This window comes from Bubalus bubalis, chromosome 16 (assembly GCF_019923935.1).
Source record: "Bubalus bubalis isolate 160015118507 breed Murrah chromosome 16, NDDB_SH_1, whole genome shotgun sequence".
Lineage (NCBI taxonomy): Eukaryota > Metazoa > Chordata > Mammalia > Artiodactyla > Bovidae > Bubalus > Bubalus bubalis.
The window spans coordinates 40,662,383-40,686,108 of record NC_059172.1 but is presented as its reverse complement, the minus strand read 5'-3'; the positions used below and the strand labels follow the sequence as shown (position 1 = coordinate 40,686,108).

Genomic DNA, 23,726 nt, shown 5'->3' with positions numbered 1-23,726 from the left:
CTGATACACAGAAAGCCCACAAAATTGTTTTTAATAGCTGTATTGACATATAATTCACATTCCATGCTAGTCACCCATTTAAAGTGTACAAGTCAATGATTTTTAAATATTCACAGATATATGCAGCCATCATCATGGCCTATTTTAGAACACCTTCATCACCTTCTATAGAAATCCTGTATCTTTTAATATCATCTCAGATGCCCCTGGCCATAGGCAACCACAATCTATTTCTGTCTCTATAGATTTCCTTATTATGAACATGTCATGTGAGTAGAATCCTATAATATGTGGTCTTTTGTGACTGGCTTCTTTCACTTAGCATAATGTTTTAAAGGTTTATTTATGTTGTAGGATGCATCAGTACTTCAACACTTTTAATGGCTGAAAAATGTCCCGTTGCATAAGACCACTTTTTGTTTATCTACTCTTAAGTTGATAGACCTTTGACTTGTTTCTTCCTTTTTTTTAAATTAATTTTTTAAATTGATGTTTCTTCCTTTTGTATGCATGCTAAGTTGCTTCAGTGGGTAGTGTCTGACTCTGTGTGACCCTATGGACTGTAGCCTGCCAGGCTCCTCTGTCCATGGGATTCTCCAGGCAAGAATACTGGACTGGGTTGTCATGCCCTCCTCCAGGGGATCTTCCCGACCTAGGGATCGAACCTGCATCTATTATGTCTCCATTGGTAGGTAGGTTCTTCACCACTGTGCCACCTATCTATAAGACTCTACTGATACAGGGTAGAAAATCTGCAGTAAATACTTCTGTTCATAAAGATGGAATACAGGAGTCACATAGAAACACCAGCCCATAGAAATTTTAAAATCCACAAGACACATGTTGCTATTTTTCTGATCAGAGTCCAATCCTACTCCCTGTAATAAGTCTCTGTGGCTCTTAGCTCTTCCTTTTGGGCTTTTAATTCTATCCTCTGAATCACTCTTCCTTTTCCAGGGGTCGCAAAGAGTTGGACATAAATGAGCAAGTGACCACATACACACAGGAGTCACTATTGAAGAAATGAGACAAATGCAACCAGAATTTCTGCCTCACAAAATAATGCCTATAATAATATGATTTTGAGTGACTTGTTACACAACTATAGTACATTACTTTTCTTCAGCTAATGTAATTCCCTAAGCCTCCAAATTTCAGAGATATCTTCAACTCTTTTTATTTTTAAACTTCCACACTAATTCATCAGCAATTCCTTTTTGGTCCTTTACATAAACTGGATCTTGAACAGGTGAATTTCTCTCTAAGTACACTGCAACCCCCCTGGCCTAATGCATCATCATCTCAGATGATGACCTCAGAAGATGATCTCAGAAGATAACCTTATTGGTCCTCTACTTCCACTTCCCTACAATCAACTTTTGAAAACAACCAGAGTAAACTTTAATAATATATTCACATTAGGTTAGTAGTTTCTTTTTAAAAAAATTATTGGCTTCCTGTTCCTTTTACAACAAAACTCAAACACTTTGCCATGGTTGATGAAGCTCTCCATGAACTGTTTCTGTGTATCTCTTTCCTCCTGGTTTACCATGGCCTCTCTATTGCTTGAGATTGTCAGAATCTTTGTACTAGCTGTTTTCTGTCTAGCAGTTTTTCCTCCAGTCTCTATATCAGTGGGTCTTTCTTATATTTCAGCATTCTACTCAACTACCACCTACAAGTGGCCTTCTTTGTCATACTCTCTAGGAAATCACTCACACCATTACAGTTACCCTTTATAAATATACCATCCCAATTTACTTGTTTCTTCCAACCACTTATATGTTCTATATTTATATGGTTTATTTATACTCTAGAGTCTCTCCCTTCAAAATATAAACTGCATGAGAATTCTGTGCCATTACACATTATATCTCTGTTCAATTTATCAACATATCTTCAATGCTTACTCAGTTCTTAGAATATAATAAGGGCTCAGCAAGTGTGGATGCATGCCTATCTCACATCTACACATAAAATAACCTAAAGACCTTGATCAAATGCTCCTTTTGTAGACTGAGGTCACAATGTCAGGAAATTATCAATGTTTGAGGTCCCTCCTTCACTTTCCCCAGCATTTCTCCTAAAGATGCCAAGAGATATATGTAAATTTTTAACTGATCAGGAAATTATTTTTTTTCATAGTAATTCCCATTTAGCAAAGCTCAGATGATATCTGATGTGAAATACAAAGACCTATGAACACTCTGCAGAGAAGGCAATGGCACCCCACTCCAGTACTCTTGCCTGGAAAATCCCATGGACGGAGGAGCCTGGTAGGCTGCAGTCCATGGGATCGCTAAGAGTCGGACACGACTGAGCGACTTCACTTTCCCTTTTCACTTTCATGCATTGGAGAAGGAAATGGCAACCCACTCCAGTGTTCTTGCCTGGAGAATCCTAGGGACGGGGGAGCCTGGTAGGCTGCCGTCTATGGGGTTGCACAGAGTCGGACATGACTGAAGTGACTTAGCAGCAGCAGCAGCATGAACACTCTGAGATATGGGTCCAAAATGTCCAGAGGGAAACTGGTTCTATATTCAGGACTTTTAGAGTTTACATAACTAAGTTCCAAAAAGTCACGGGAGTCAGGATGCATTTGGGATTTTTACAGGACAATTAGAAATGGTGTTTATAATAAATCCAATATTACATTTACACCTCAAAAGACACTCAGGGCAAGAGATGATATCGATTAAAGGTGAAAATGTGAAGCCATATATTGCTGAGACCACTCCTGTGTTTAGAATGTGACAAGATCAAATGGAAGCTTGTAAACCTGAATAGTCTTGCCCTGGAGGACCTTTTCACATATTATGGTGATGGACTGAATAATTATCAATGACGCAGTGAAATTCTAACTTCATTCTTTCATGATCATTTCTGTGAGGGGTCCATAGCCACATACAAGGGTGTGGAATGTGACATAATAGAAATAAATCTTTGGTCTCTATCCCCAGTTCCTAACACAGGGCTCTAAAACTCTTGTAAGTTCCTTAAAGACAGGGGTGCTGGATGCATCTTTTGTTCAAATATTTGTTCTTTAACCCTGGTTCCTGACACAGGGCTTCAAACCCTTGGAACTTCTGGTGTGTATCATTTGTTTGAATGAGGAGACCCTTGGTGGGATTCTGTATAGCTTCTGGATGAGGGCTGGTCATCAAAGAGACCAAACCATGATGAGAAGCTTGGAACTTTATGTCCACACCCTATTCTGCAGGGAGGATGAAGAGGATGAAGACTGATTACATAGCCTCCACGGAAATACTAAACTGTGTTGTGCTTCCAAGTTGAACAGATCCACATGCCAGAAGGGTTGTACACTCCAACTTTCTGGTGATGGAAGCTCCTACCCTGAAACCCTTTCAGATCTGGTGCATTATATCTCTCTATCTGACTGTCAATTTGTCCTTTATAATATCTTTTATGATAAGCTGGAAAATGCAAGCAAATGTTTTCATGAGTTTTGTGAACCCATCCCAGCAAATGATCAAACCTGGAAGAGTGCTGTGGGACTCCCTGGCTTTGTAGCCAAGTTGGTCAGAAGTGGGAGACCCTGGAGACCTGTTGCTTACAGCTGGTGTCTGGAGGGAGGGCAGAGTTGTGGAACTGAGCCTTAAATCTGTGAACTCTGACAGTACCTCCAGACAGTCATGTCACAACTGAATGAAAGAATAGAGCTTCAGGTTCATATCTAGATATTTAAGCTACATATTATTTTTCAACTGGTTGGTATGGAAGGCAAACTCACTACACATTTTTGTAAAATGTGCTGTGAGTGGAGAATAATGGATCCCATTAACCATTATTTAATAATTTTATGTGTTTTAAATGATCTTTGTTACCTTTTAGTATTTGTTATATATTTTTCCACTTAAAATTTATGATATTATGGATAACATACATTTTATAGTGTTACATTATAAATATTTTCCATTTTATTAGTTTTTAAATTATGTTTTCCATGCCTCACTTCTCTTGCTCCATTTTGCTGAGACAAGGACTTTTATGATCAAAGTGTTGCTTCCAGGTGCTTTAAAGCGTTGCCTCAGTATTTGTTCTGATAGGAATTCCTATACTCCAGAAAAATCTCTCCTCACCCTTTCCAGTAGTGATGTTAATATGGGTGGCTTATTATATAAGAAATACACTTTAGTACAATCTTAGACAACATTTCTAGCTTTTAAAATAGATTCTAATCTCTTAATAAATCTAGATTGTGGAACTATAGCTCTTGTTAACATATTAATTGCAATGCTTAGAATTAAAAGATGCTCTTTAAAATTCCTACAGATAAGGAAGACTACATTGTACCAGTTGGGAGTATTTGTTATTAGCGTGTTTAAATATGAGTAGACTTCCAGTCAAATCATGTGATTGTGGTGTCCAGACCTTATTTTCTATAGATAGATAGAAATCAATCCAGTTTTCACATTCATTTCCTTTTTTTTTTTGAGTCTTCACAACCTAGATCTTCTCGGGGTAGAGTTTGTTCAGAAGACTTAATAAAGGAACAATTTAGTATTGCTGATCCTGCTCAGATCCTTAAGATCAGTGACAGTGCTGAGGTCATTGGACTGATTGTGGCTCAGAGTTTAGATCCAAGGACTTGATGCTGTTAAATCTAGAAGAATTGAGTTCACATCTCTCCAGACAAACTCTTGGTACTCTCTAGCACTCGATATATTCATCTGTAAATTGAGGTAAATTTATGACACCAGGAACATGGGATTACTGTGAAAAATTAAATGGAGAAGCATAGTGGTTTTGGATCTAGGCTTTCTAGATTCAAACAGTGGTCCCACAACTTCCTAGCTGCATGATTTTGAGTTATCTACATGATGTCTCTGTGCCACAGATGATTCATTTGTAAAATAAAAACAATAGTACTATTTCACAGGGTTTTGGGGGCTTCCCTGGTGGCTCTGTCAGTATGCAGGAGATGTTGGTTCAAATCCTGGGTCTGGAAGATCCCCTGAAGAAGGGCATGGCAACCCACTCCAGTATTCTTGCCTGGAAAATCTCATGGACAGAGGAGCCTGGTGTGCTACAGTCCATGGGATTACAAAGAGTTGGACATGACTGAACCAACTGAGTTCCCAAAGGATTTCTATGAGAGTCAGCCAGTCAACATCCCAATGTGCTTAGAATAGGGTTTGGCACGTTGTTAAGTACAAATTTTGTTTGCTAAATAAATGAAAGAAAAAATCCTAGAAATCCACAGGTGTTAATACATAATAGTGATAATTATTAATATCATTTTTACTGATTTAAAGTGTCTCCCAGCTGGTTTACAAGTGTATAAAATTGAGAGTTAGAAGTAATATATTTTCAGTACAGCTATTGTGGAAAACAGTATGGAGGTTCCTCAGAAAACTAAAAATAGAGTTGGCATATGATCCAGCAATCCCGCACCTGGTCATATATCCAGACAAAGCTATAATTAAAAAATATAATGCATCCCTATGTTCATAGCAGCACTATTTATAATAGCCAAGGCATGGAAAAACCCTAAATGCCCATTGACGCATTAATAGATTAAAATGTGGTGTGTGTGTGTGTATATATACACACACACACACCCCCCCCCCCCACATACATACACCAAATAATACCAATTAAAAGATGCTTACTCCTTGGAAGGAAGTTATAACCAATCTAGACAGCATATTAAAAAGCAGAGACATTACATTGTCAACAGAGGTCCGTCTAGTCAAGGCTGTGGTTTTTCCAGTAGTCATGTATGGATGTGAGGGTTGGACTTGTAAAGAAAGCTGAGCACCAAAGAATTGATGCTTTTGAACTGTGGTGTTGGAGAAGACTCTTGAGAGTCCCTTGGACTGCAAGGAGATCCAACCAGTCTATCCTAAAGGAGATTAGTCCTGAGTGTTCATTGGAAGGACTGATGTTGAAGCTGAAACTCCAATACTTTGGCCACCTCATGTGAAGAGCTGACTCATTTGAAAAGACCCTGATGCTGGGAAAGATTGGGGGCAGGAGGAGAAGGGGATGACAGAGGATGAGATGGGTGGATGGCATCACCGACTCAATGGACATGGGTTTGGGTAAACACTGGGAGTTGGTGATGGACAGGGAGGCCTGGCGTGCTGCAGTCCATGGGATCACAAAGAGTTGGATACAACTGAGTGCATGAACTGAACTGAACTGAATATCAATTGTATGTGAAATCTAAAATATGGCACAAATGAATATATCTGTGAAGCAGAAACAGACTCTCAGACATCGAGGACAGATTTGTGGTTTCCAAAGGGGAAAGGGAGCAGAGGAGGGAAGGATTAGGAATTTGGGATTAGCAGATTGAAACTAGTATATATAGAAAGCGTAAACAACAAGGTCCTACTGTATAGCACAGGAACTATTAATATATATAATATCCTGTGATAGCCATAAAAGAAAAAGAATATGGAAAAGAATATATATGTATACATAAGTCACTCTGCTGTACATCAGAAATCACCATAACAGTGTAAATCAACTATACTTCAATAAAATTTTAAAAGTATTATGATTTCAATTTAAGCAATTGGTGTGATGCTGCCAAACATAAATTTCTAGATCACCTGAAATGTTAAGAATGGATCCTAAGAATATATTCTGAACATTGCCTTTCTCAGGGCCTCCTTTACATCTCTGTTCCTCAGACTGTAGATGAGGGGGTTCAACATGGGGATCACCACTGTGTAGAACACAGACACTACTCTGTTCTGCTCAGTTGAGTAGCTGGATTTGGGCATCACATAAACGAAGGTAATCGTTCCATAGTAGAGAGTGACTGCGGTGAGGTGAGAGGTGCAGGTGGAGAAGGCCTTGTGTCTCCCTTCAGTGGAGCGCATCTTCAGGATGGTGTTGAGGATGCAGATGTAAGAGAGAGCTATGACAGACACTGTGACCACAATGATGGAGCCAGAAGAGATGGAAGGGATAATTTCAGTAGTGGAGACCTCTGAGCAGGAAAGTTTCAACAGAGGAGAGAAATCACAGAAAAAGTGGTCTACCTGTGTTGGCCCACAGAAAGACAGAGTCAGTAAGCAACTACCAAATGTGCAAGCATTGACACACCCACCCAGGTATGATACCCCAACCAAGAGAACACAGACTCTAGGGGACATGTGTGTGGAGTAGAGCAGGGGCAAGCAGATGGCCACGTACCGGTCATAGGCCATGGCAGCCAGCAGGAAGCACTCAGCTGTCCCAAACATGACGACAGAACAGAGCTGGGCTTCACAGCCAGAAACAAGGAGGGCCAGTCTATGTCTGAGGAATCCTATAAGCATTATAGGTGTGACTGATGTGGAATACCCAATGTCTACAAAAGCCAAATGACTGAGGAAGAGGTACATGGGGGTGTGAAGATGGGAAAAACTTCTTATTAAAGTGATTATGCTGATATTGCCTATTAAGGTGACAACATAAATGCCTAGAAATACCACAAAGAAGAGAATGCAAAGTGTAGGATCCTCCGTTAACCCCAAAAGGATGAACTCTGTCACACTGGTGTGGTTTCCAGCCTCCATGTCCTCTGGGAATTGTTCCTGTTGAGGGAAATGTGAATATTCATTTGTTTAATGCATTCATTCTACACATTTCCAGTTTTCTTTGGCTCTTCCTAAATTTCTTTGGTTATTCCTCAGAGCCACTCACACTGATTATTTCCTCTTCCTAGTCTGTAAATACGGTGCTGTAGATGATTTTTTGATTATTTCTAAATCTACAATTTAGCTCCCCACTTTATTCATTTTTATACTTCCACTGCTAGTGTGCCTACTTCAGCTGAAATCCTGTTCATTTTCCCTTTACATTGATCTGTTTACCTCCTTGTCTTCATCCTTGTGTTCTTATAATTCACAATGTATTTGCCAAAGGAATCTCTTCCTGAAATTAAGAGCAAGTTTTGCCAAAGGGATTCTTCTAAGAATGTCATGATTTTTTCAGGCTTTAGGAGGAAACGTAACCTCTCTAGCAGAGGAAAGTGTACACTTTCTGATGTATCCTCTGCATATGACTCTTGGCTTTCTCTGGATAATTCCATCCAACACTTGCACCAATCCAACCTTCCTGAACTCTTTAGAGTCCCCTCAGTGAACTCTACCTTCTCTGGCCTTTAATCCTTGTTCTCCCACTTGGATGGCCTCAAACCTCCCACCTTCGTACCCTGGGTGGCTTCCGCTCATCCTTGAGATTGATTTATCTCCAAATCTGCCTCTGCTTTCTAAGAATTAATCAGAAAACTTTCCTTTGTGTTGATATCACACTTTGAAGATGTCTATATTGACATTATTTATAATAGAGTTATGGGTTTTTTTGTTGTTGTTGTTTGTGTATTTACATTTCACTACCCCCAGTTAATGCAGATTCTCCTTAACAATAATGTGTTTTATCCCTGTGTCACAAATGAGTAGTGCTTGAGAGCAAAATGTGCTGAAGAGAAACTTGTTAAATGAATTCATGCATGATTTATACAATGTAATGATTATACTGTGGGGAACCAGAGATGAATAAAATTTAGGTTCCCTGTTGAGAGAAACCAAGTCCTGTAGAAAAGAAAGAGATTAAATATGTATTAGTGTATAGAAAGTCTGTTGCTGCTGCTGCTACTGCTAAGTTGCTTCAGTCGTGTCCAACTCTGTGTGACCCCATAGACATCAACCCACCAGGCTCCCCGGTCCCTGGGATTCTCCAGGCAAGAATTCTGGAGTGGGTTGCCATTTCTTTCTCCGATGCATGAAAGTGAAAAGTGAAAGTGAAGTTGCTCATTCGTATCCAACTCTTAGAGACCCCATGGACTGCAGCCCACCAGGCTCCTCCGTCCATGGGATCTTCCAGGCAAGAGTACTGGAGTGGGGTGCCATTGCCTTCTCCGAGAAAGTCTGTTAGTGTGGCATAAATAAAATAATTGCTTATGTTGCTTCTAAATGAAAATTGAATAATTATATTGGGGAAAAACACTTGGAAATTAAAAAAAAAATTCCTCTCAAATCTGGCTACTATCACACAAGTTAACTATTACAAATTTAGTAATTATTTCCAGGAATTTTTTTCCTTTGTATATTTTAATATAACTATAACTATTATATTTATTTATTTTTATTAATTTAATAATTTTTAATTTATATTTAATTAAATTTAAATTTAACAATTAATTTAATTATTTATTAATATAAATATAACTATTATAACATAAAAGAAAACTATAGGCCAATATCACTGATGAACATAGATGCAAAAATCCTTAACAAAATTCTAGCAATCAGAATCCAACAACACATTAAAAAGATCATACACCATGACCAAGTGGGCTTTATCCCAGGGATGCAAGGATTCTTCAATATCCGCAAATCAATCAATGTAATATACCACATTAACAAATTGAAAAATAAAAACCATATGATTATCTCAATAGATGCAGAGAAAGCCTTTGACAAAATTCAACATCCATTTATGATCAAAACTCTCCAGAAAGCAGGAATAGAAGGAACATACCTCAACATAATCAAAGCTATATATGACAAACCCACAGCAAACATTATCCTCAATGGTGAAAAATTGAAAGCATTTCCTCTAAAGTCAGGAACAAGACAAGGGTGCCCACTTTCACCATTACTATTCAACATAGTTTTGGAAGTTTTGGCCACAGCAATCAGAGCAGAAAAAGAAATACAAGGAATCCAAATTGGAAAAGAAGAAGTAAAGCTCTCACTATTTGCAGATGACATGATCCTCTGCATAGAAAACCCTAAAAAGACTCCACCAGAAAATTACTAGAACTAATCAATGACTATAGTAAAGTTGCAGGATATAAAATCAACACCCAGAAATCCCTTGCATTCCTATACACTAATAATGAGAAAACAGAAAGAGAAATTAAGGAAACAGTTCCATTCACCATTGCAACGGAAAGAATAAAATACTTAGGAATATATCTACCTAAAGAAACTAAAGACCTATATATAGAAAACTATAAACACTGGTGAAAGAAATCAAAGAGGACACTAACAGATGGAGAAATATACCATGTTCATGGATTGGAAGAATCAATATAGTGAAAATGAGTATACTACCCAAAGCAATTTATAGATTCAATGCAATCCCTATCAAGCTACCAACGGTATTCTTCACAGAGCTAGAACAAATAATTTCACAATTTGTATGGAAATACAAAAAACCTCGAATAGCCAAAGCGATCTTGAGAAAGAAGAATGGAACTGGAGGAATCAACCTACCTGACTTCAGGCTCTACTACAAAGCCACAGTTATCAAGACAGTATGGTACTGGCACAAAGACAGAAATATAGATCAATGGAACAAAATAGAAAGCCCAGAGATAAATCCACACACATATGGACACCTTATCTTTGACAAAGGAGGCAAGAATATACAATGGATTAAAGACAATCTCTTTAACAAGTGGTGCTGGGAAATCTGGTCAACCACTTGTAAAAGAATGAAACTAGAACACTTTCTAACACCATACACAAAAATAAACTCAAAATGGATTAAAGATCTCAACGTAAGACCAGAAACGATAAAACTCCTAGAGGAGAACATAGGCAAAACACTCTCTGACATACATCACAGCAGGATCCTCTATGACCCACCTCCCAGAATATTGGAAATAAAAGCAAAAATAAACAAATGGGACCTAATTAACCTTAAAAGCTTCTGCACATCAAAGGAAACTATTAGCAAGGTGAAAAGACAGCCTTCAGAATGGGAGAAGATAATAGCAAATGAAGCAACTGACAAACAACTAATCTCAAGAATATAAAAGCAACTCCTACAGCTCAACTCCAGAAAAATAAATGACCCAATCAAAAAATGGGCCAAAGAACTAAATAGACATTTCTCCAAAGAAGACATACAGATGGCTAACAAACACATGAAAAGATGCTCAACATCACTCATTATCAGAGAAATGCAAATCAAAACCACTATGAGGTACCATTTCACACCAGTCAGAATGGCTGCGATCCAAAAGTCTACAAGTAATAAATGCTGGAGAGGGTGTGGAGAAAAGGGAACCCTCTTACACTGTTGGTGGGAATGCAAACTAGTACAGCCACTATGGAGAACAGTGTGGAGATTCCTTAAAAAACTGGAAATAGAACTGCCTTATGATCCAGCAATCCCACTGCTGGGCATACACACTGAGGAAACCAGAAGGGAAAGAGACACGTGTACCCCAATGTTCATCGCAGCACGGTTTATAATAGCCAGGACATGGAAGCAACCTAGATGTCCATCAGCAGATGAATGGATAAGCCAGCTGTGGTACATATACACAATGGAGTATTACTCAGCCATTAAAAAGAATACATTTGAATCAGTTCTAATGAGGTGGATGAAACTGGAGCCTGTTATACAGAGTGAAGTAAGCCAGAAAGAAAAACACCAATACAGTATACTAACACATATATATGGAATTTAGAAAGATGGTAACAATAACCCTGTGTACGAGACAGCAAAAGAGACACTGATGTATAGAACAGTCTTATGGACTCTGTGGGAGAGGGAGAGGGTGGGAAGATTTGGGAGAATGGCATTGAAACATGTAAAATATCATGTATGAAACGAGTCGCCAGTCCAGGTTCGATGCACGATACTAGATGCTTGGGGCTGGTGCACTGGAATGACCCAGAGGGATGGTATGGGGAGGGAGGAGGGAGGAGGGTTCAGGATGGGGAACACATGTATACCTGTGGCGGATTCATTTTGATGTTTGGCAAAACTAATACAATTATGTAAAATTTAAAAATAAAATAAAATTAAAAAAAATAACAAAACAAAAACAATAAACAAACAAATTTAGTAATTATTTCCAGGAATTTTTTTCCTTTGTATATTTTAATATAACTATTATAACATTGCAGATGGAAGTTTAATGTCATTATTTTTCTTTGCATTTCATATAAAAACTTTGTTATTTAGTTGCTAAGTCATGTTCAACTCTTTTGTGACACCGTGGACTGTAGCCCACGGGCTCCTCTCTCCATGGGATTTCCCAGGCTGGGAAGTTCATGTCTCTTACATTGACTGGTGGGTTCTTTACCACTGAGCAGACAGGGAAGCCCATAAAAAGTTTATTACATTATAATTCCTCATGTAGTGTTTGAGAGCTTCATAATAATGAGTCACTAGCCCCCTGGTGGCTCAGACAGTAAAGAATCTGCCTGTAGTGCAGGAGACCCAGCTTCAATCCCTGGGTTGGGAAGATCCCTTGGAGAAGTGAATGGCAACCCACTCCAGTATTCTTGCCTGGAGAATCCCATGGACAGAGGAGCCTGATGGGCTACAGTCCATGAGGTCACAAAGAGTCTGAGACACGAGTGGGTGACTAAGACTTCCACTTCCAGCCCTTAATTTAATCACCCACTGTTTTTGGACACATAACTGTTCTTAACTTTTAACTATAGGAACTATTGTAATCCCACATGTTGGATAAAGTAATAGTGAGGCTAAATATTGTAAAATATGACACATTCTATTTATTCAAGGCATAATTCAAAAGTATATTCTACGTTCTCCATTGAGTATCTCCATGATTTACAGTAATGAAAATATTAAGTCAACATGCTAAACTATCTTCATTGTTTTGTTTACTTCTTGGCTGTAGTTTCTCTAAAGAGCTCAGTACTGTCTCCATGTTTTGCCATTGTGTTGTGACAAAGGCAAAGTTCTGTTTTGAAACAGTCCTGAGAAAGTAGAATTAATGATAAATTATTAAGAGAATAAACAGAAATTACTACAGTCCAATGTAACCTTTGGAGCCATATTAAAGACTCAATGAAAATATTAAAAGGTTATACTTATTAGAATGAGAAGTATAGAAATAATTTTAAAATGTTTCTGCAAGCAAGTATTATAAAATGAAATAAGTTAATCTGAGATTTACTCTCGAGATTTGAAAACTTCACTTATGTACACTTTTCTTTCCATTAATTTCAGCTAAATGTAGTTAAATTCCAAAGATCTACAAATTCTTTTTACCTGCATTTTCTTTTAATTTTTCACATATAGTTAAAAACAAAAGAGAATTTTACCTACTATTCAACTTTAACAATCATCAAAATCCAAATTGATTTATTTTAATTATGAGGCATATGTTAATAGTATTGACATATTTGGGGCTTCTGACGTGGCTCATTGGTAAAGAATCCACCTGCCAATGCAGGAGATTTGGGAGACACAGGTTTGATGCCTGAATCAGGAAGATCCCCTGGAGAAAGAAATGGCAACCCACTCCAGTATTCTTGCCTGGGGTATCTGACAGAGGAGCATGGAAGGCAACAGTTCATGGTATTGCAAAGGGTCAAACATGACTGAGCATGCATGCAGGCACATATTGACATATTTGTAATCATGTATATATTACATTTTGTAATTTGCATATTCACTTAGTTTTATCAATCAAGTATGAAGAAAGCTGAGTGCCAAAGAATTGATGCTTTTGAACTGTGGTGTTGGAGAAGACTCTTGAGAGTCCCTTGGACTGCAAGGAGATCCAAACAGTCCATTCTAAAGGAGATCAGTCCTGGGTGTTCTTTGGAAGGACTGATGATAAAGCTGAAACTCCAATATTTTGGCTACCTCATGCAAAGAGTTGACTCACTGGAAAAGACTCTGATGCTGGGAGGGATTGGGGGCAGGAGGAGAAGGGGACGACAGAGGATGAGATGGCTGGATGGCATCACTGACTTGATGGACATGGGTTTGGGTAAACTCTGGGTGTTGGTGATGGACAGGGAGGCTTGGCGTGCTGTGATTCATGGGGTCGCAAAGAGTCGGACACGACCAAGCAACTGAACTGAACTGATGTCCCAATTTCCTGAATAATCTTCATAATTGAAATGCTGGATAGAATATATGTTCAACTCAAGTGTGGTGTTCATGGAGCTTCATATTCTGTCTCTAATAACTTTTCAAAATGTATCTCCTTATATCTTCCTTTCAACTTGTGCTTTAGAGTCATGTAACATTAAACATTTTCTATTCAGTGTTATTGGTTCTAATTTTTGTAAAGAGACAATATTCTGCTTACAATATTATTTTAATTCTTAAAGCGTGAAACATTTAGCAAAAATGACAAATATCAATGCAAATGTCTTCAAAATTCTTGAAAATTTCTTGCTTTAGAATAGAAGAGTATTTAGTATTTCCATTGGTGGGTCTTAGTTCTTTGACAGAATCTCATCTGAGGACTGAGCCAAGCGCTGAGCATGTGTGCTCTTTGCCTTCTGATTCAAGCAGAGTTCAAGGAGGCCAACTGTGCATTCACTGTGCACCCTGTGTGAGCTTCAGTCTTTGCTGAGAGCATGGAGACTGGAAATGAAAAACTCAGATCCTCCCAGTGTCCAACTGTTGTCACTTCCACATGACACTTAAATCTCTCTGTCATTTTTTTGTTTTTGTTTTTTGTAAAATGGGAATAATTGTCCCCATAAAGCAACTTTGTTGTGAGATTAAAAGAAATGATATCCATCTGCAAAATCTTTAAAGGTGTTTGGCCAGACATTAGGGCTAAGTAACTATTTTCATTAAGTAAAAATGAAAGTGGATAGATTTTCAATTGTTTACAATTTTTATGAGAAGTATAAATTTTCTTTCAACACATGTCAGAAAATTTTTCACAAATCCAAAAGAAGTCCGGAAGCATGGTATCTGATGCCTTCTTAGTTCTGGACCATGTCATTCATAGTTATATGCATAATCTAACGGCTGATTCTTGCCCTTTCCTTCCTCTCCACTAACTACCTACAGGTCTTTCTAGAGCTCTGTGGCATCCCATTTATGCTTCCCTATTTGGCTCAGGGATTCTGACTCTTCCCAAAAGTTTCCCTCAATGAATGGGTTATGTTTGATAATGACCAGGGGGAATAGGGCTAAGAGCCTCATAAACCTGAATATCAAGTCATTTCTTTCTTATTTCCTTTTCATAGCTGCAGTTACACAAGCTTAGCAGTGGCTTTGACTGTGAAGACCCTCCACACTGCACTCTGGGTTCGAATGGGAAGTCTGCTTTGGGTATCCAGAATGACACCCAAAATTCTGCAGTGCAAATATTTTTTTTTCTCTCTTAAAATTTTTTTAAAATTGGAGGATAGCACAATAATTTACAATGTTGTGTTTCTGCCATACAGCAGCATGAATCAGCAATAAGTATACATATGTCCCCTCCCTCTTGAATGACCCTCCCACTCCCCATGCATTCCACTCCTCTACGTGTCACAGAGCACTGAGCAGAGCTCCCTGGGTTATGCTACATCTTTCCACCAGCTTTCTGTTTTACATTTGGTAGTGTATATGTTTCAGTGCTACTCTTGCGATCTGTCCCACCCTCTTCTACTCTCAGCTGTGTCCGCACGTCTGTTCTCCATGTCTGTGGCTCTATTCCCTGCAGTGCAAATCTTGCTGAGGCCACAGTTTCCACAGGGGTCACAAAACAAAGTTGTTGAGTTTCTTTCATTTTTAATTTCTCATAGAACAAGTGAAAATTTAAATTATTTAAATAAAATCCATGATTACTGCACTCACCTTTTAGAGCCAGAATTGCTGATGCTGAATTCCAAAGAGAACTTTATGAAGCAGATGTTTCCCACTTACTTGTGTAGTAGTTGTGCACTGAATATCTGACAATGTTAATTAACCATTGAATGCTCTCCTCCATTAAGGAACATGGTTACTTACATACATTCTGTGAGGATGAGTGTCTTTTTTGTGTGTTGGGAGAGAAAGGAAGGCTCTAATAGAATCCCCTAGGACTGTTGTTGCTTGTCCCTTTGAGATAAATTCCTGGGACTGTTCTCCAGAAATGACTCATGGAGCCAGGTATCTCATTAAGGTGGCATAAATGGAAGGTCCAGTTCCTAACAAAAGGTGTATCTCTGAGGATCCTGATGGAAGCTTTGTTCAGAAACTTGGAGAATAAACCAAGTTTGAAATAGACATTTGGTGGGAGATGGGGACCAGAGTCAGTGCTAACAGGGCTCTAATTTCCTCTCTGTAGGCAAAAAAGTTTCTTTAGTTGAGAACGTCAGGTAGTGGGGAAAGTCCTGGAGTAATATGAGTAAGTAAGCAGAAAGTAAGCAGAACAAAGCACAGTCCACTATTACTCAAAGTGTATTTATAGTCCTTGGGCTGGTGCTGGTTGCCAAACTACTTATTGTCAGTCCAGGACCCAATAAGAACAGGAGTTGTGGGGAACCATTTATATTCTTTATAGAAATTTTAGAAAGTAATTTTAAGGGTGCTGGCTTCAGTAATTTTTAATATGGGTTTATACTATCGTATTTTAGGGTTTTTTTTTTCAGTTGTCCTCGTTTTACTGTTTTCCTAAAAAGTACTGACTCATGGATGCTTGGTAAAAATGGATCCTTTATTTAAATAGCTTGAGAAATACTAGGTGTGGCTTTTGTATCCAAGAGTCCTGGGCTTCCTTGGTTCCTCAGATGATAAAGAATCTTCCTGGAATGCAGGAGACCTGGGTTTGATCCCTAGGTTGGGAAGATCCCCTGGAGGAGGGCATGGCAACCCTCTGCAGTGTTATTGCCTGGAGAATCACCATGGACAGAAAAGCCTGGCGGGCTACAGTCCATGGGGTCACAAGAAGTCCAACATGACTGAGCAACTGAGCGCACACAATCATGGGTTCAGTGTGAGGTGTATGAATTCTTTAAAATTGTTTTACTTCTTAGAGACTCAATTTTATGATTTGTAAAATGGGGTTAATAATTCATATTTTATAGTCTATTCATGAGATTTCAAAGGGATAGCACATAATTATCTGGAAAAGTTACCTAACGTTATTGATGTGTCTCAAAATGTGACAAATGGAATGAAGTGCCTAGAAGTGTAGACTGTAATAGGTCACACTCACCAGATTTGGGAGGAGCCCTGTTACCTTTTGCAAATTGTTCTATTTTATCCTCAATCCCAACTACTTCCTCCTTTGAGAGTCATGACATTCCAGCTATGGGACCTCCTGTCTGTTATTGATCTCCCTGTTTTCCTCATCCCCTGAGGACTTTAACACCTCCATGATCATTTTCTTTTCCATCTCTATCTTTGTCATGAGTGAAGGCAACTTCTAATCATTTGAATATTTCAATTGACAACTTGACTTCAAATTTCTTCTACTTTCTTGATTTCAATTACTTTCATTTATCCATAGTCACCTTATGAAGCCTATCATATTCTTATCCTAAATTTCACTACTTTTCATTTTTGTTCCACAAGTTCAATCTAAACATGTGAAATTACTGCGTTTAAGCTTAACCAAAGGTCACTAGAAATAAACGTATAGTCCAACAAAATTAAGTTTACCGAGTCAGTGTAGAAAGGGAGGACTCTCTTAAGTAACTACCACATGTCTCCTGACAGTTGACAGAAAGCACATGCCTTTTGAAAGATTTGGATTCTTAATGAAGGGAGAATGGCACTGAAACATGTATAATATCATATATGAAACAAGTCGCCAGTCCAGGTTCGATGCACGATACTGGATGCCTGGGGCTGGTGCACTGGGATGACCCACATGGATGGTATGGGGAGGGAGGAGGGAGGAGGGTTCAGGATGGGGAACACATGTATACCTGTGGGGGATTCATTTTGATATATGGCAAAACCAATACAATATTGTAAAGTTAAAAAAAAAAAAAAGGATAACGAGGAGGGATTAAGTGCTGTGGGGTTCAGTTCTGAACAGGTTCCTAATTCTGTGGTGAGAGTAAGAGGAGGGACTAATCTGAAGTTGAATGCTGTCATGAAATGCTGGCAATTTAGCGATTGAGTGCCTCTTGCATTAGGTAGGAAGAGCATTTCAGGTTTGGGTATATTGTTGATTACTGAAAAATTAGATCATTATGACATTGTTAAAATTGCTGCATAAAAGTTGAAGAAACAATGTTTCCGACTAAATTTATTGCTAGATTATTCTATGTCCATCCTCCCAACCTGAAGAAAGACATATTTGTTTTTCTTTTCTAGTCTTTTTCTTTTTCTCATTGTGTTTTTCTAGAAAATATTTACTTCTCATTATTTACTAAATCTATTAATATAAACTGTTCATAATATCTGTTTTTAACCATCTTAATATATATAGAATGTGTAATTATGCCCCCTTTTGCATGTATTATTTAGATAGTTAAAATTTTTGGCTTTTCCTTGATAAATACTCCTACGGGTTTTTCAATGAATGAAACTGCAAATTTATGAGTCTGAGTGAACTCCGGGAGTTGGTGATGGACAGGGAGGCCTGGCGTGCTGCGATTCATGGGGTTGCAAAGAGTCGGACATGACTGAGCGACTGAACTGAATGGAACTGATGGAACATTTTTCTTTTTCTTTGATTTATATTTGTTCATTACTCATATATGCACATATATTTTTTGCCCATGCTGTGTGTCGTGTGGATCTTACTTCCACCACCAGAGGTTGAAACTGTGCTCCCTGTATTGGCAGCACAGGTCCTAACCACTGAACCGCCAGGGAATTCCATATGCTTTTTTCTTATTTATTGTTGTTCCTTTATAAGCTGCCTGAGATGGAAGCTTATATATTTTTTTTTAATTTTATTTTATTTTTAAACTTACATAACTGTATTAGATTTGCCAAATATCAAAATGAATCCGCCACAGGTATACATGTGTATTTTTGTTCTCAGTCTTCCTTGAGGTTGGTTTCCAACCCTTTATCTTGAGCACAGGCCATATATTTCCCCTTCCCCAGCTTTTTTTTTTTTAATTTCTTAGCAGTTTTGAATGATGTCGTGAATATTGTGAATGACAGGTTACAGATAGTCTGGATGGTGTTATAATCCTCTCAAACATATTCACTACATGAAAGCAGAACCTATACCTGTTTAGTCAGTGATGCATATTTGAGGATTTTCTGGTTTTTGGCAATTACGAGTAAAGCTTCTGAAATATCTCCATATAGGTCTCTGTGAGGACACGTGTTTTCATTTCTCTTTGAAAAATCTTAGGATTGTAATTGCTGGGTGTTATGGTTAGTGTATGTTTTTAAGATACTGCAAAACTTGTTTTTTTTCAAAATGGCTATACCATTTTGCATTCCTACCCGCTTTGTATTTCAGTTCTATTTACTCTGGGTCCTTAACAGGATTGATATTGTCACTTAAAAAAGATAAGCTATTCTAATATGTGCATAGCATTAAGTCTTTTATTTTAATTTACTTCCCTTTTGACTGTGTTAAGAATCAATTTCAAGTTCTTCTTAGCTCTACTTCTCTGTTGATGGTAAGTTTGTTTTCAATCTTGGCTCTTGTGGAGTGGCCACAGGACTGGAAAAGGTCAGTTTTCATTGCAATCCCTAAGAAAGGCAATGCCAAAGAATGTTCCAACTACTGCACAATTGCACTCATCTCACATGCTAACAAACTAATCTCAAAATTCTCCAAGTAAGGCTTCAACAGTACATGAACCATGAACTTCCAGATGTTCATGCTGAATTTAGAAAAGGCAGAGGAACTGGAGATCAAATTGCCAACAAGTGTTGGATCATCAAAAAAGTGAGAGAGTTCCAGAGAAACATCTACCTCTGCTTTATTGACTATGCCAAAGTCTTTGACCGTGTGGATCACAACAAACTGTGGAAAATTCTTAAAGAGATGGCAATATCAGACCACCTGACCTGTCTCCTGAGAAATCTGTATACAGGTCAAGAAGCAACAGTTAGAACAAGACATGGAACAACGGACTGGTCCAAATTGGGAAAGGAATACATTGAGACTGTATATTGTCATCCTGCTTATTTAATTCATATGCAGAGTACGTCATGTGAAATGCCGGGCTGGATGAAGCATGAGCTGGAATCAAGATTGCCAGGATAAATTCCAGTCCTGTGGCCACTCCACAAACACCCTTATGGCAGAAAGTGAAGAGGAACTAAATGAACTTGATGAAAATGAAAGAGGAAATTTAAAAACTTGACTTAAAACTCAACCTTCAAAAAACTAAGATCTTGGCTTTTGGTCCCTACATTTCATGGAAAATAGATGGGGAAAGAATGGAAACAGTGAGAGACTTTATTTTTGGGGGCTCCAAAATCACTGCAGATGGTGACTGCAGTTATGAAATTAAAACATGCTTCCTTGGAAGAAAAGCTATGACCAACCTAGACAGCATATTAAAAAGCAGAGACATTACTTTGCCAACAAAGGTCCATCTAGACAAAGCTTTGATTTTTCCAGTAGTCATGTATGGATGTGTAAGTTGGACCATAAAGAAAGCTGAGGTTGAATTCCATATATATGCGTTAGTATACTGTATTGGTGTTTTTCTTTCTGGCTTACTTCACTCTGTATAATAGGCTCCAGTTTCATCCACCTCATTAGAACTGATTCAAATGTATTCTTTTTAATGGCTGAGTAATACTCCATAGAAAGATGGTAACAATAACCCTGTGTACGAGACAGCAAAAGAGACACTGATGTCTAGAACAGTCTTATGGACTCTGTGAGAGAGGGAGAGGGTGGGAAGATTTGGCAGAATGGCATTGAAACATGTAAAATAGCATGTATGAAACGAGTTGCCAGTCCAGGTTCGATGCACAATACTGGATGCTTGGGGCTGGTGCACTGGGACGACCCAGAGGGATGGTATGAGGAGGGAGGAGGGAGGAGGGTTCAGGATGGGGAACACATGTATACCTGTGGCGGATTCATTTTGATATTTGGCAAAACTAATACAATTATGTAAAGTTTAAAAATAAAATAAAATTAAAAAAAAAAAAGAAAGCTGAGATTGAATGATTGATACTTTTGAGCTGTAGTGTTGGAGAAGACTCTTGAGAGTCCCTTGAACTGTGAGGAGATCCAACCGGTCAATCCTAGAGGAAATCAGTCCTAAACATTCATTGGAAGGACTGGTGCTGAAGCTGAAGTTCCAATACTTTGGCCACCCGATGCGAAGAACTGACTCATTGGAAAAGACCCTGATTCTAGGAAAGTTTGAAGGCTGGAGGAAAAGGGGATGACAGAGGATGAGATGGTTGGATGGCATCACTGATTCAATGCACATTAGTTTGAGCAGGCTCCAGGAGATGGTGATGGACTGGGAAGCATGGCATGATGCACTCCTTTGGGTCACAAAGAGTTGGATATGACTGAGCAACTGAACTGACTTGAATTTCATTCTTTTTTGGTCATTTGTTCTTGTGAAGGGTCCATAGCCACAAACCATGGGGTGAACTGTGACATGATATAAATAAACCTTTGGTCCTGCCCCCAGATCCTAACACAGGGCTTGAAACTCCTGTAATTTTCTGAATGACAATGGTGCTAGAAGCATCTTTTGTTCAAATATTTGTTCTTTAACCCTGGTTCCTGACACAGGGCTGCTAAACCCCTTTGAGTTTCTGGGTGGGTGTCTTTTATTGGAATCCCCCTTGGTGGGATTCTGTATAGCTTCTGGATGAGGGCTGGTCATCATATCAGATCATGATGAAAAGCTTGAAACTTTACATCCATACCCATTTCTGCAGTGAGAATGGAGAGGCTGGAGATTGATTACATAGCCTCCATAAAATACTAAACTATCTGGTGGAAAGCTTTTAAGTTGGTGAACAGATCCACTTGCTGGAAGGGCTATATACTCCAACTTCTTGGTGATGGAAGCTCCTTCCCTGGGGACCCTTTCAGACCCAGTGCATCATGTCTCTCCATCTGGCAGTTAAGTTTTAATTATCTTAATAAAGACATTATTATTCCTTTATAATATCATTTATGATACACTGGAAAAATGTAAGCAAATGTGTTCAAGAGTTTTGTAAACCATCCCAGCAAATGATCAAAGCTGTAAGAGGGTTGTAGGACTCCCTGACTTTGTAGCCAAGTTGGACAGAAGTGTGGATACCCTGGAGACCCATTGCTTGCAGTTGGTGTCCAAAGGGAGGGCAGAGTTTTGGAACTGAGCCTTAAATCTGTGAAGTCTGACACTACCTCCAGGCAGTTAGAATTCACAACTGAATGGAAGAATAGAGCAGCAAGTTGGTATCTGGATATTTAGACTATATATTATTTTCCAATTGGTTGGTATGGAAGGCAAAAACACCACACATTTTGTAAGGTGTGCTGTGAGTGGAGAATAATGGGTCCCATTGCCCATTATTTCATAATGTCAAGTGTTTTAAATGATCTCTGTGGCCTTAATATTTGTTTTATATAAATAATATATAGCAGTATATTATAAATATTTTCCATTTTGTTAATTTTTCAGTTATGTTTTCCAGGCCTCATTCTCTCACTCCATTATGCTGAGACAAGGACTTAAGATCTAAGTGTTGCTTTCAGATGCTTTAAAGAGTTGCCTCATATTTGCTTCTGTTGAGAGTTCCTATATTCCAGAAAAATCTCTCCTCTCCCTTTCCAGTGGTGATGTTTATAAGGATGCATTATTATGCAAGAAATAACATTAGTACAATCTTTGGCAATATTTCTAGCTTTTAATTAGATTCTAATCTCTCTATAAATCTAGACTATGGAACTATGATTGTTGTTTACATATTAATTGCAATGCTTAGAATTAAAGATACCCTTTAAAATTCCTGTATATAAGGAAGACTACATTGTGTGAAATGGAAGTATTTGCTTTTAATGTGTTTAAATAGAGATGGACTTCCAGTCATATCATGTGATTGTGGGGTCCAGACCTTATTTTTATAGGTAGCTAGAGATCAATACAGTCTTCACATTCTTCTCCTTGTTTTGTAGTCTTCACAACCTAGATCTTCTTGGGGGTAGAGCTTGTTCAGAAGACTGAAGCAAAGGAACAGGTTAGGCTTGCTGATCCTGCTCAGATCTTTTAGATCAATAACAGTGCTGAAGTCTTTGGACTGATTGTGGCTCATAGAGTAGGTCAAGGGCATGGATCAGAGGACTTGAGGCTGTTAGATTTAGAACAGTTGAGTTCATATCTCTCCAGCTAGAAACTATTGGTACTTTCTAGCACTCAATATTCTCATCTGTAAATTGAGGTAAATTTAAAACAGTGGCATCATGGGATTACTATGAAAATTAAATGGAGAAGCATAGTGGTTTTGTAGCCAGGTTTTCCGGATTCAGACAGTGGTTCCACAACTTCTTAGCTGCATGATTTTGAGCAATCTATGTGATGTCTCTGTGCCGTAGATGATTCATTTGTAAAATAGAAATAATAGTACTACTTCATAGGATTTTTATGAGAAGTCAACGAGTTAGTATCCCAGTGTGCTTAAAATAGGGCCTGGCACATTGTAAGTACAAATTTTTGTTTGAGAGACAAAGAAAAATCCAAGATAGCTACAGGTGTTAATACATAATAGTAATAACTATTACTATCATTTTACTGATTTTAAGGTGTCTCCCAGTTGGTTTATAAGTATATAAAATTGAGAGTTAGAAGTGATAATGTTTTCCATACAACCATTATGAAAAACAGTACAGAGGTTCCTCTGAAAACCTCCTCAGTATGGAGGTTGCCATATGATGCAGTTAGAGAAGGCAATGGCAACCCACTCCAGTGTTCTTGCCTGGAGAATCCCGGGGACGGGGGAGCCTGGTGGGCTGCCATCTATGGGGTCGCACAGAGTCAGACACGACTGAAGCGACTTAGCAGCAGTAGCAGCAGCATATGATGCAGCAACCCCACTCCTGGGAATATACCCAGACAAAACTATAATTCAATAAAATAATACACCCCTATGTTCATAGCAGC

At 38.4% G+C, this 23,726-nt stretch overlaps 2 protein-coding genes across 2 annotated transcripts in view; one reads left to right on the top strand and one right to left on the bottom strand.

Annotated features, from left to right (window-relative positions):
• LOC102404175 (olfactory receptor 491-like) overlaps positions 1 to 23,726 on the top strand; it is a 160,490-nt gene that overhangs the window by 20,588 nt on the left and 116,176 nt on the right. The window lies entirely within an intron of this gene.
• LOC102402883 (olfactory receptor 491-like) lies at positions 6,603 to 7,535 on the bottom strand. The gene has a single exon (XM_006052811.3). It carries the CDS (start codon positions 7,533 to 7,535, stop codon positions 6,603 to 6,605), a length of 933 nt encoding a protein of 310 aa, XP_006052873.3.

Bases quoted from the DNA above. Each gene is read 5' to 3' on its own strand.
- LOC102402883 (XM_006052811.3), bottom strand. From the start codon at position 7,535: ATGGAGGCTGGAAACCACACCAGTGTGACAGAGTTCATCCTTTTGGGG.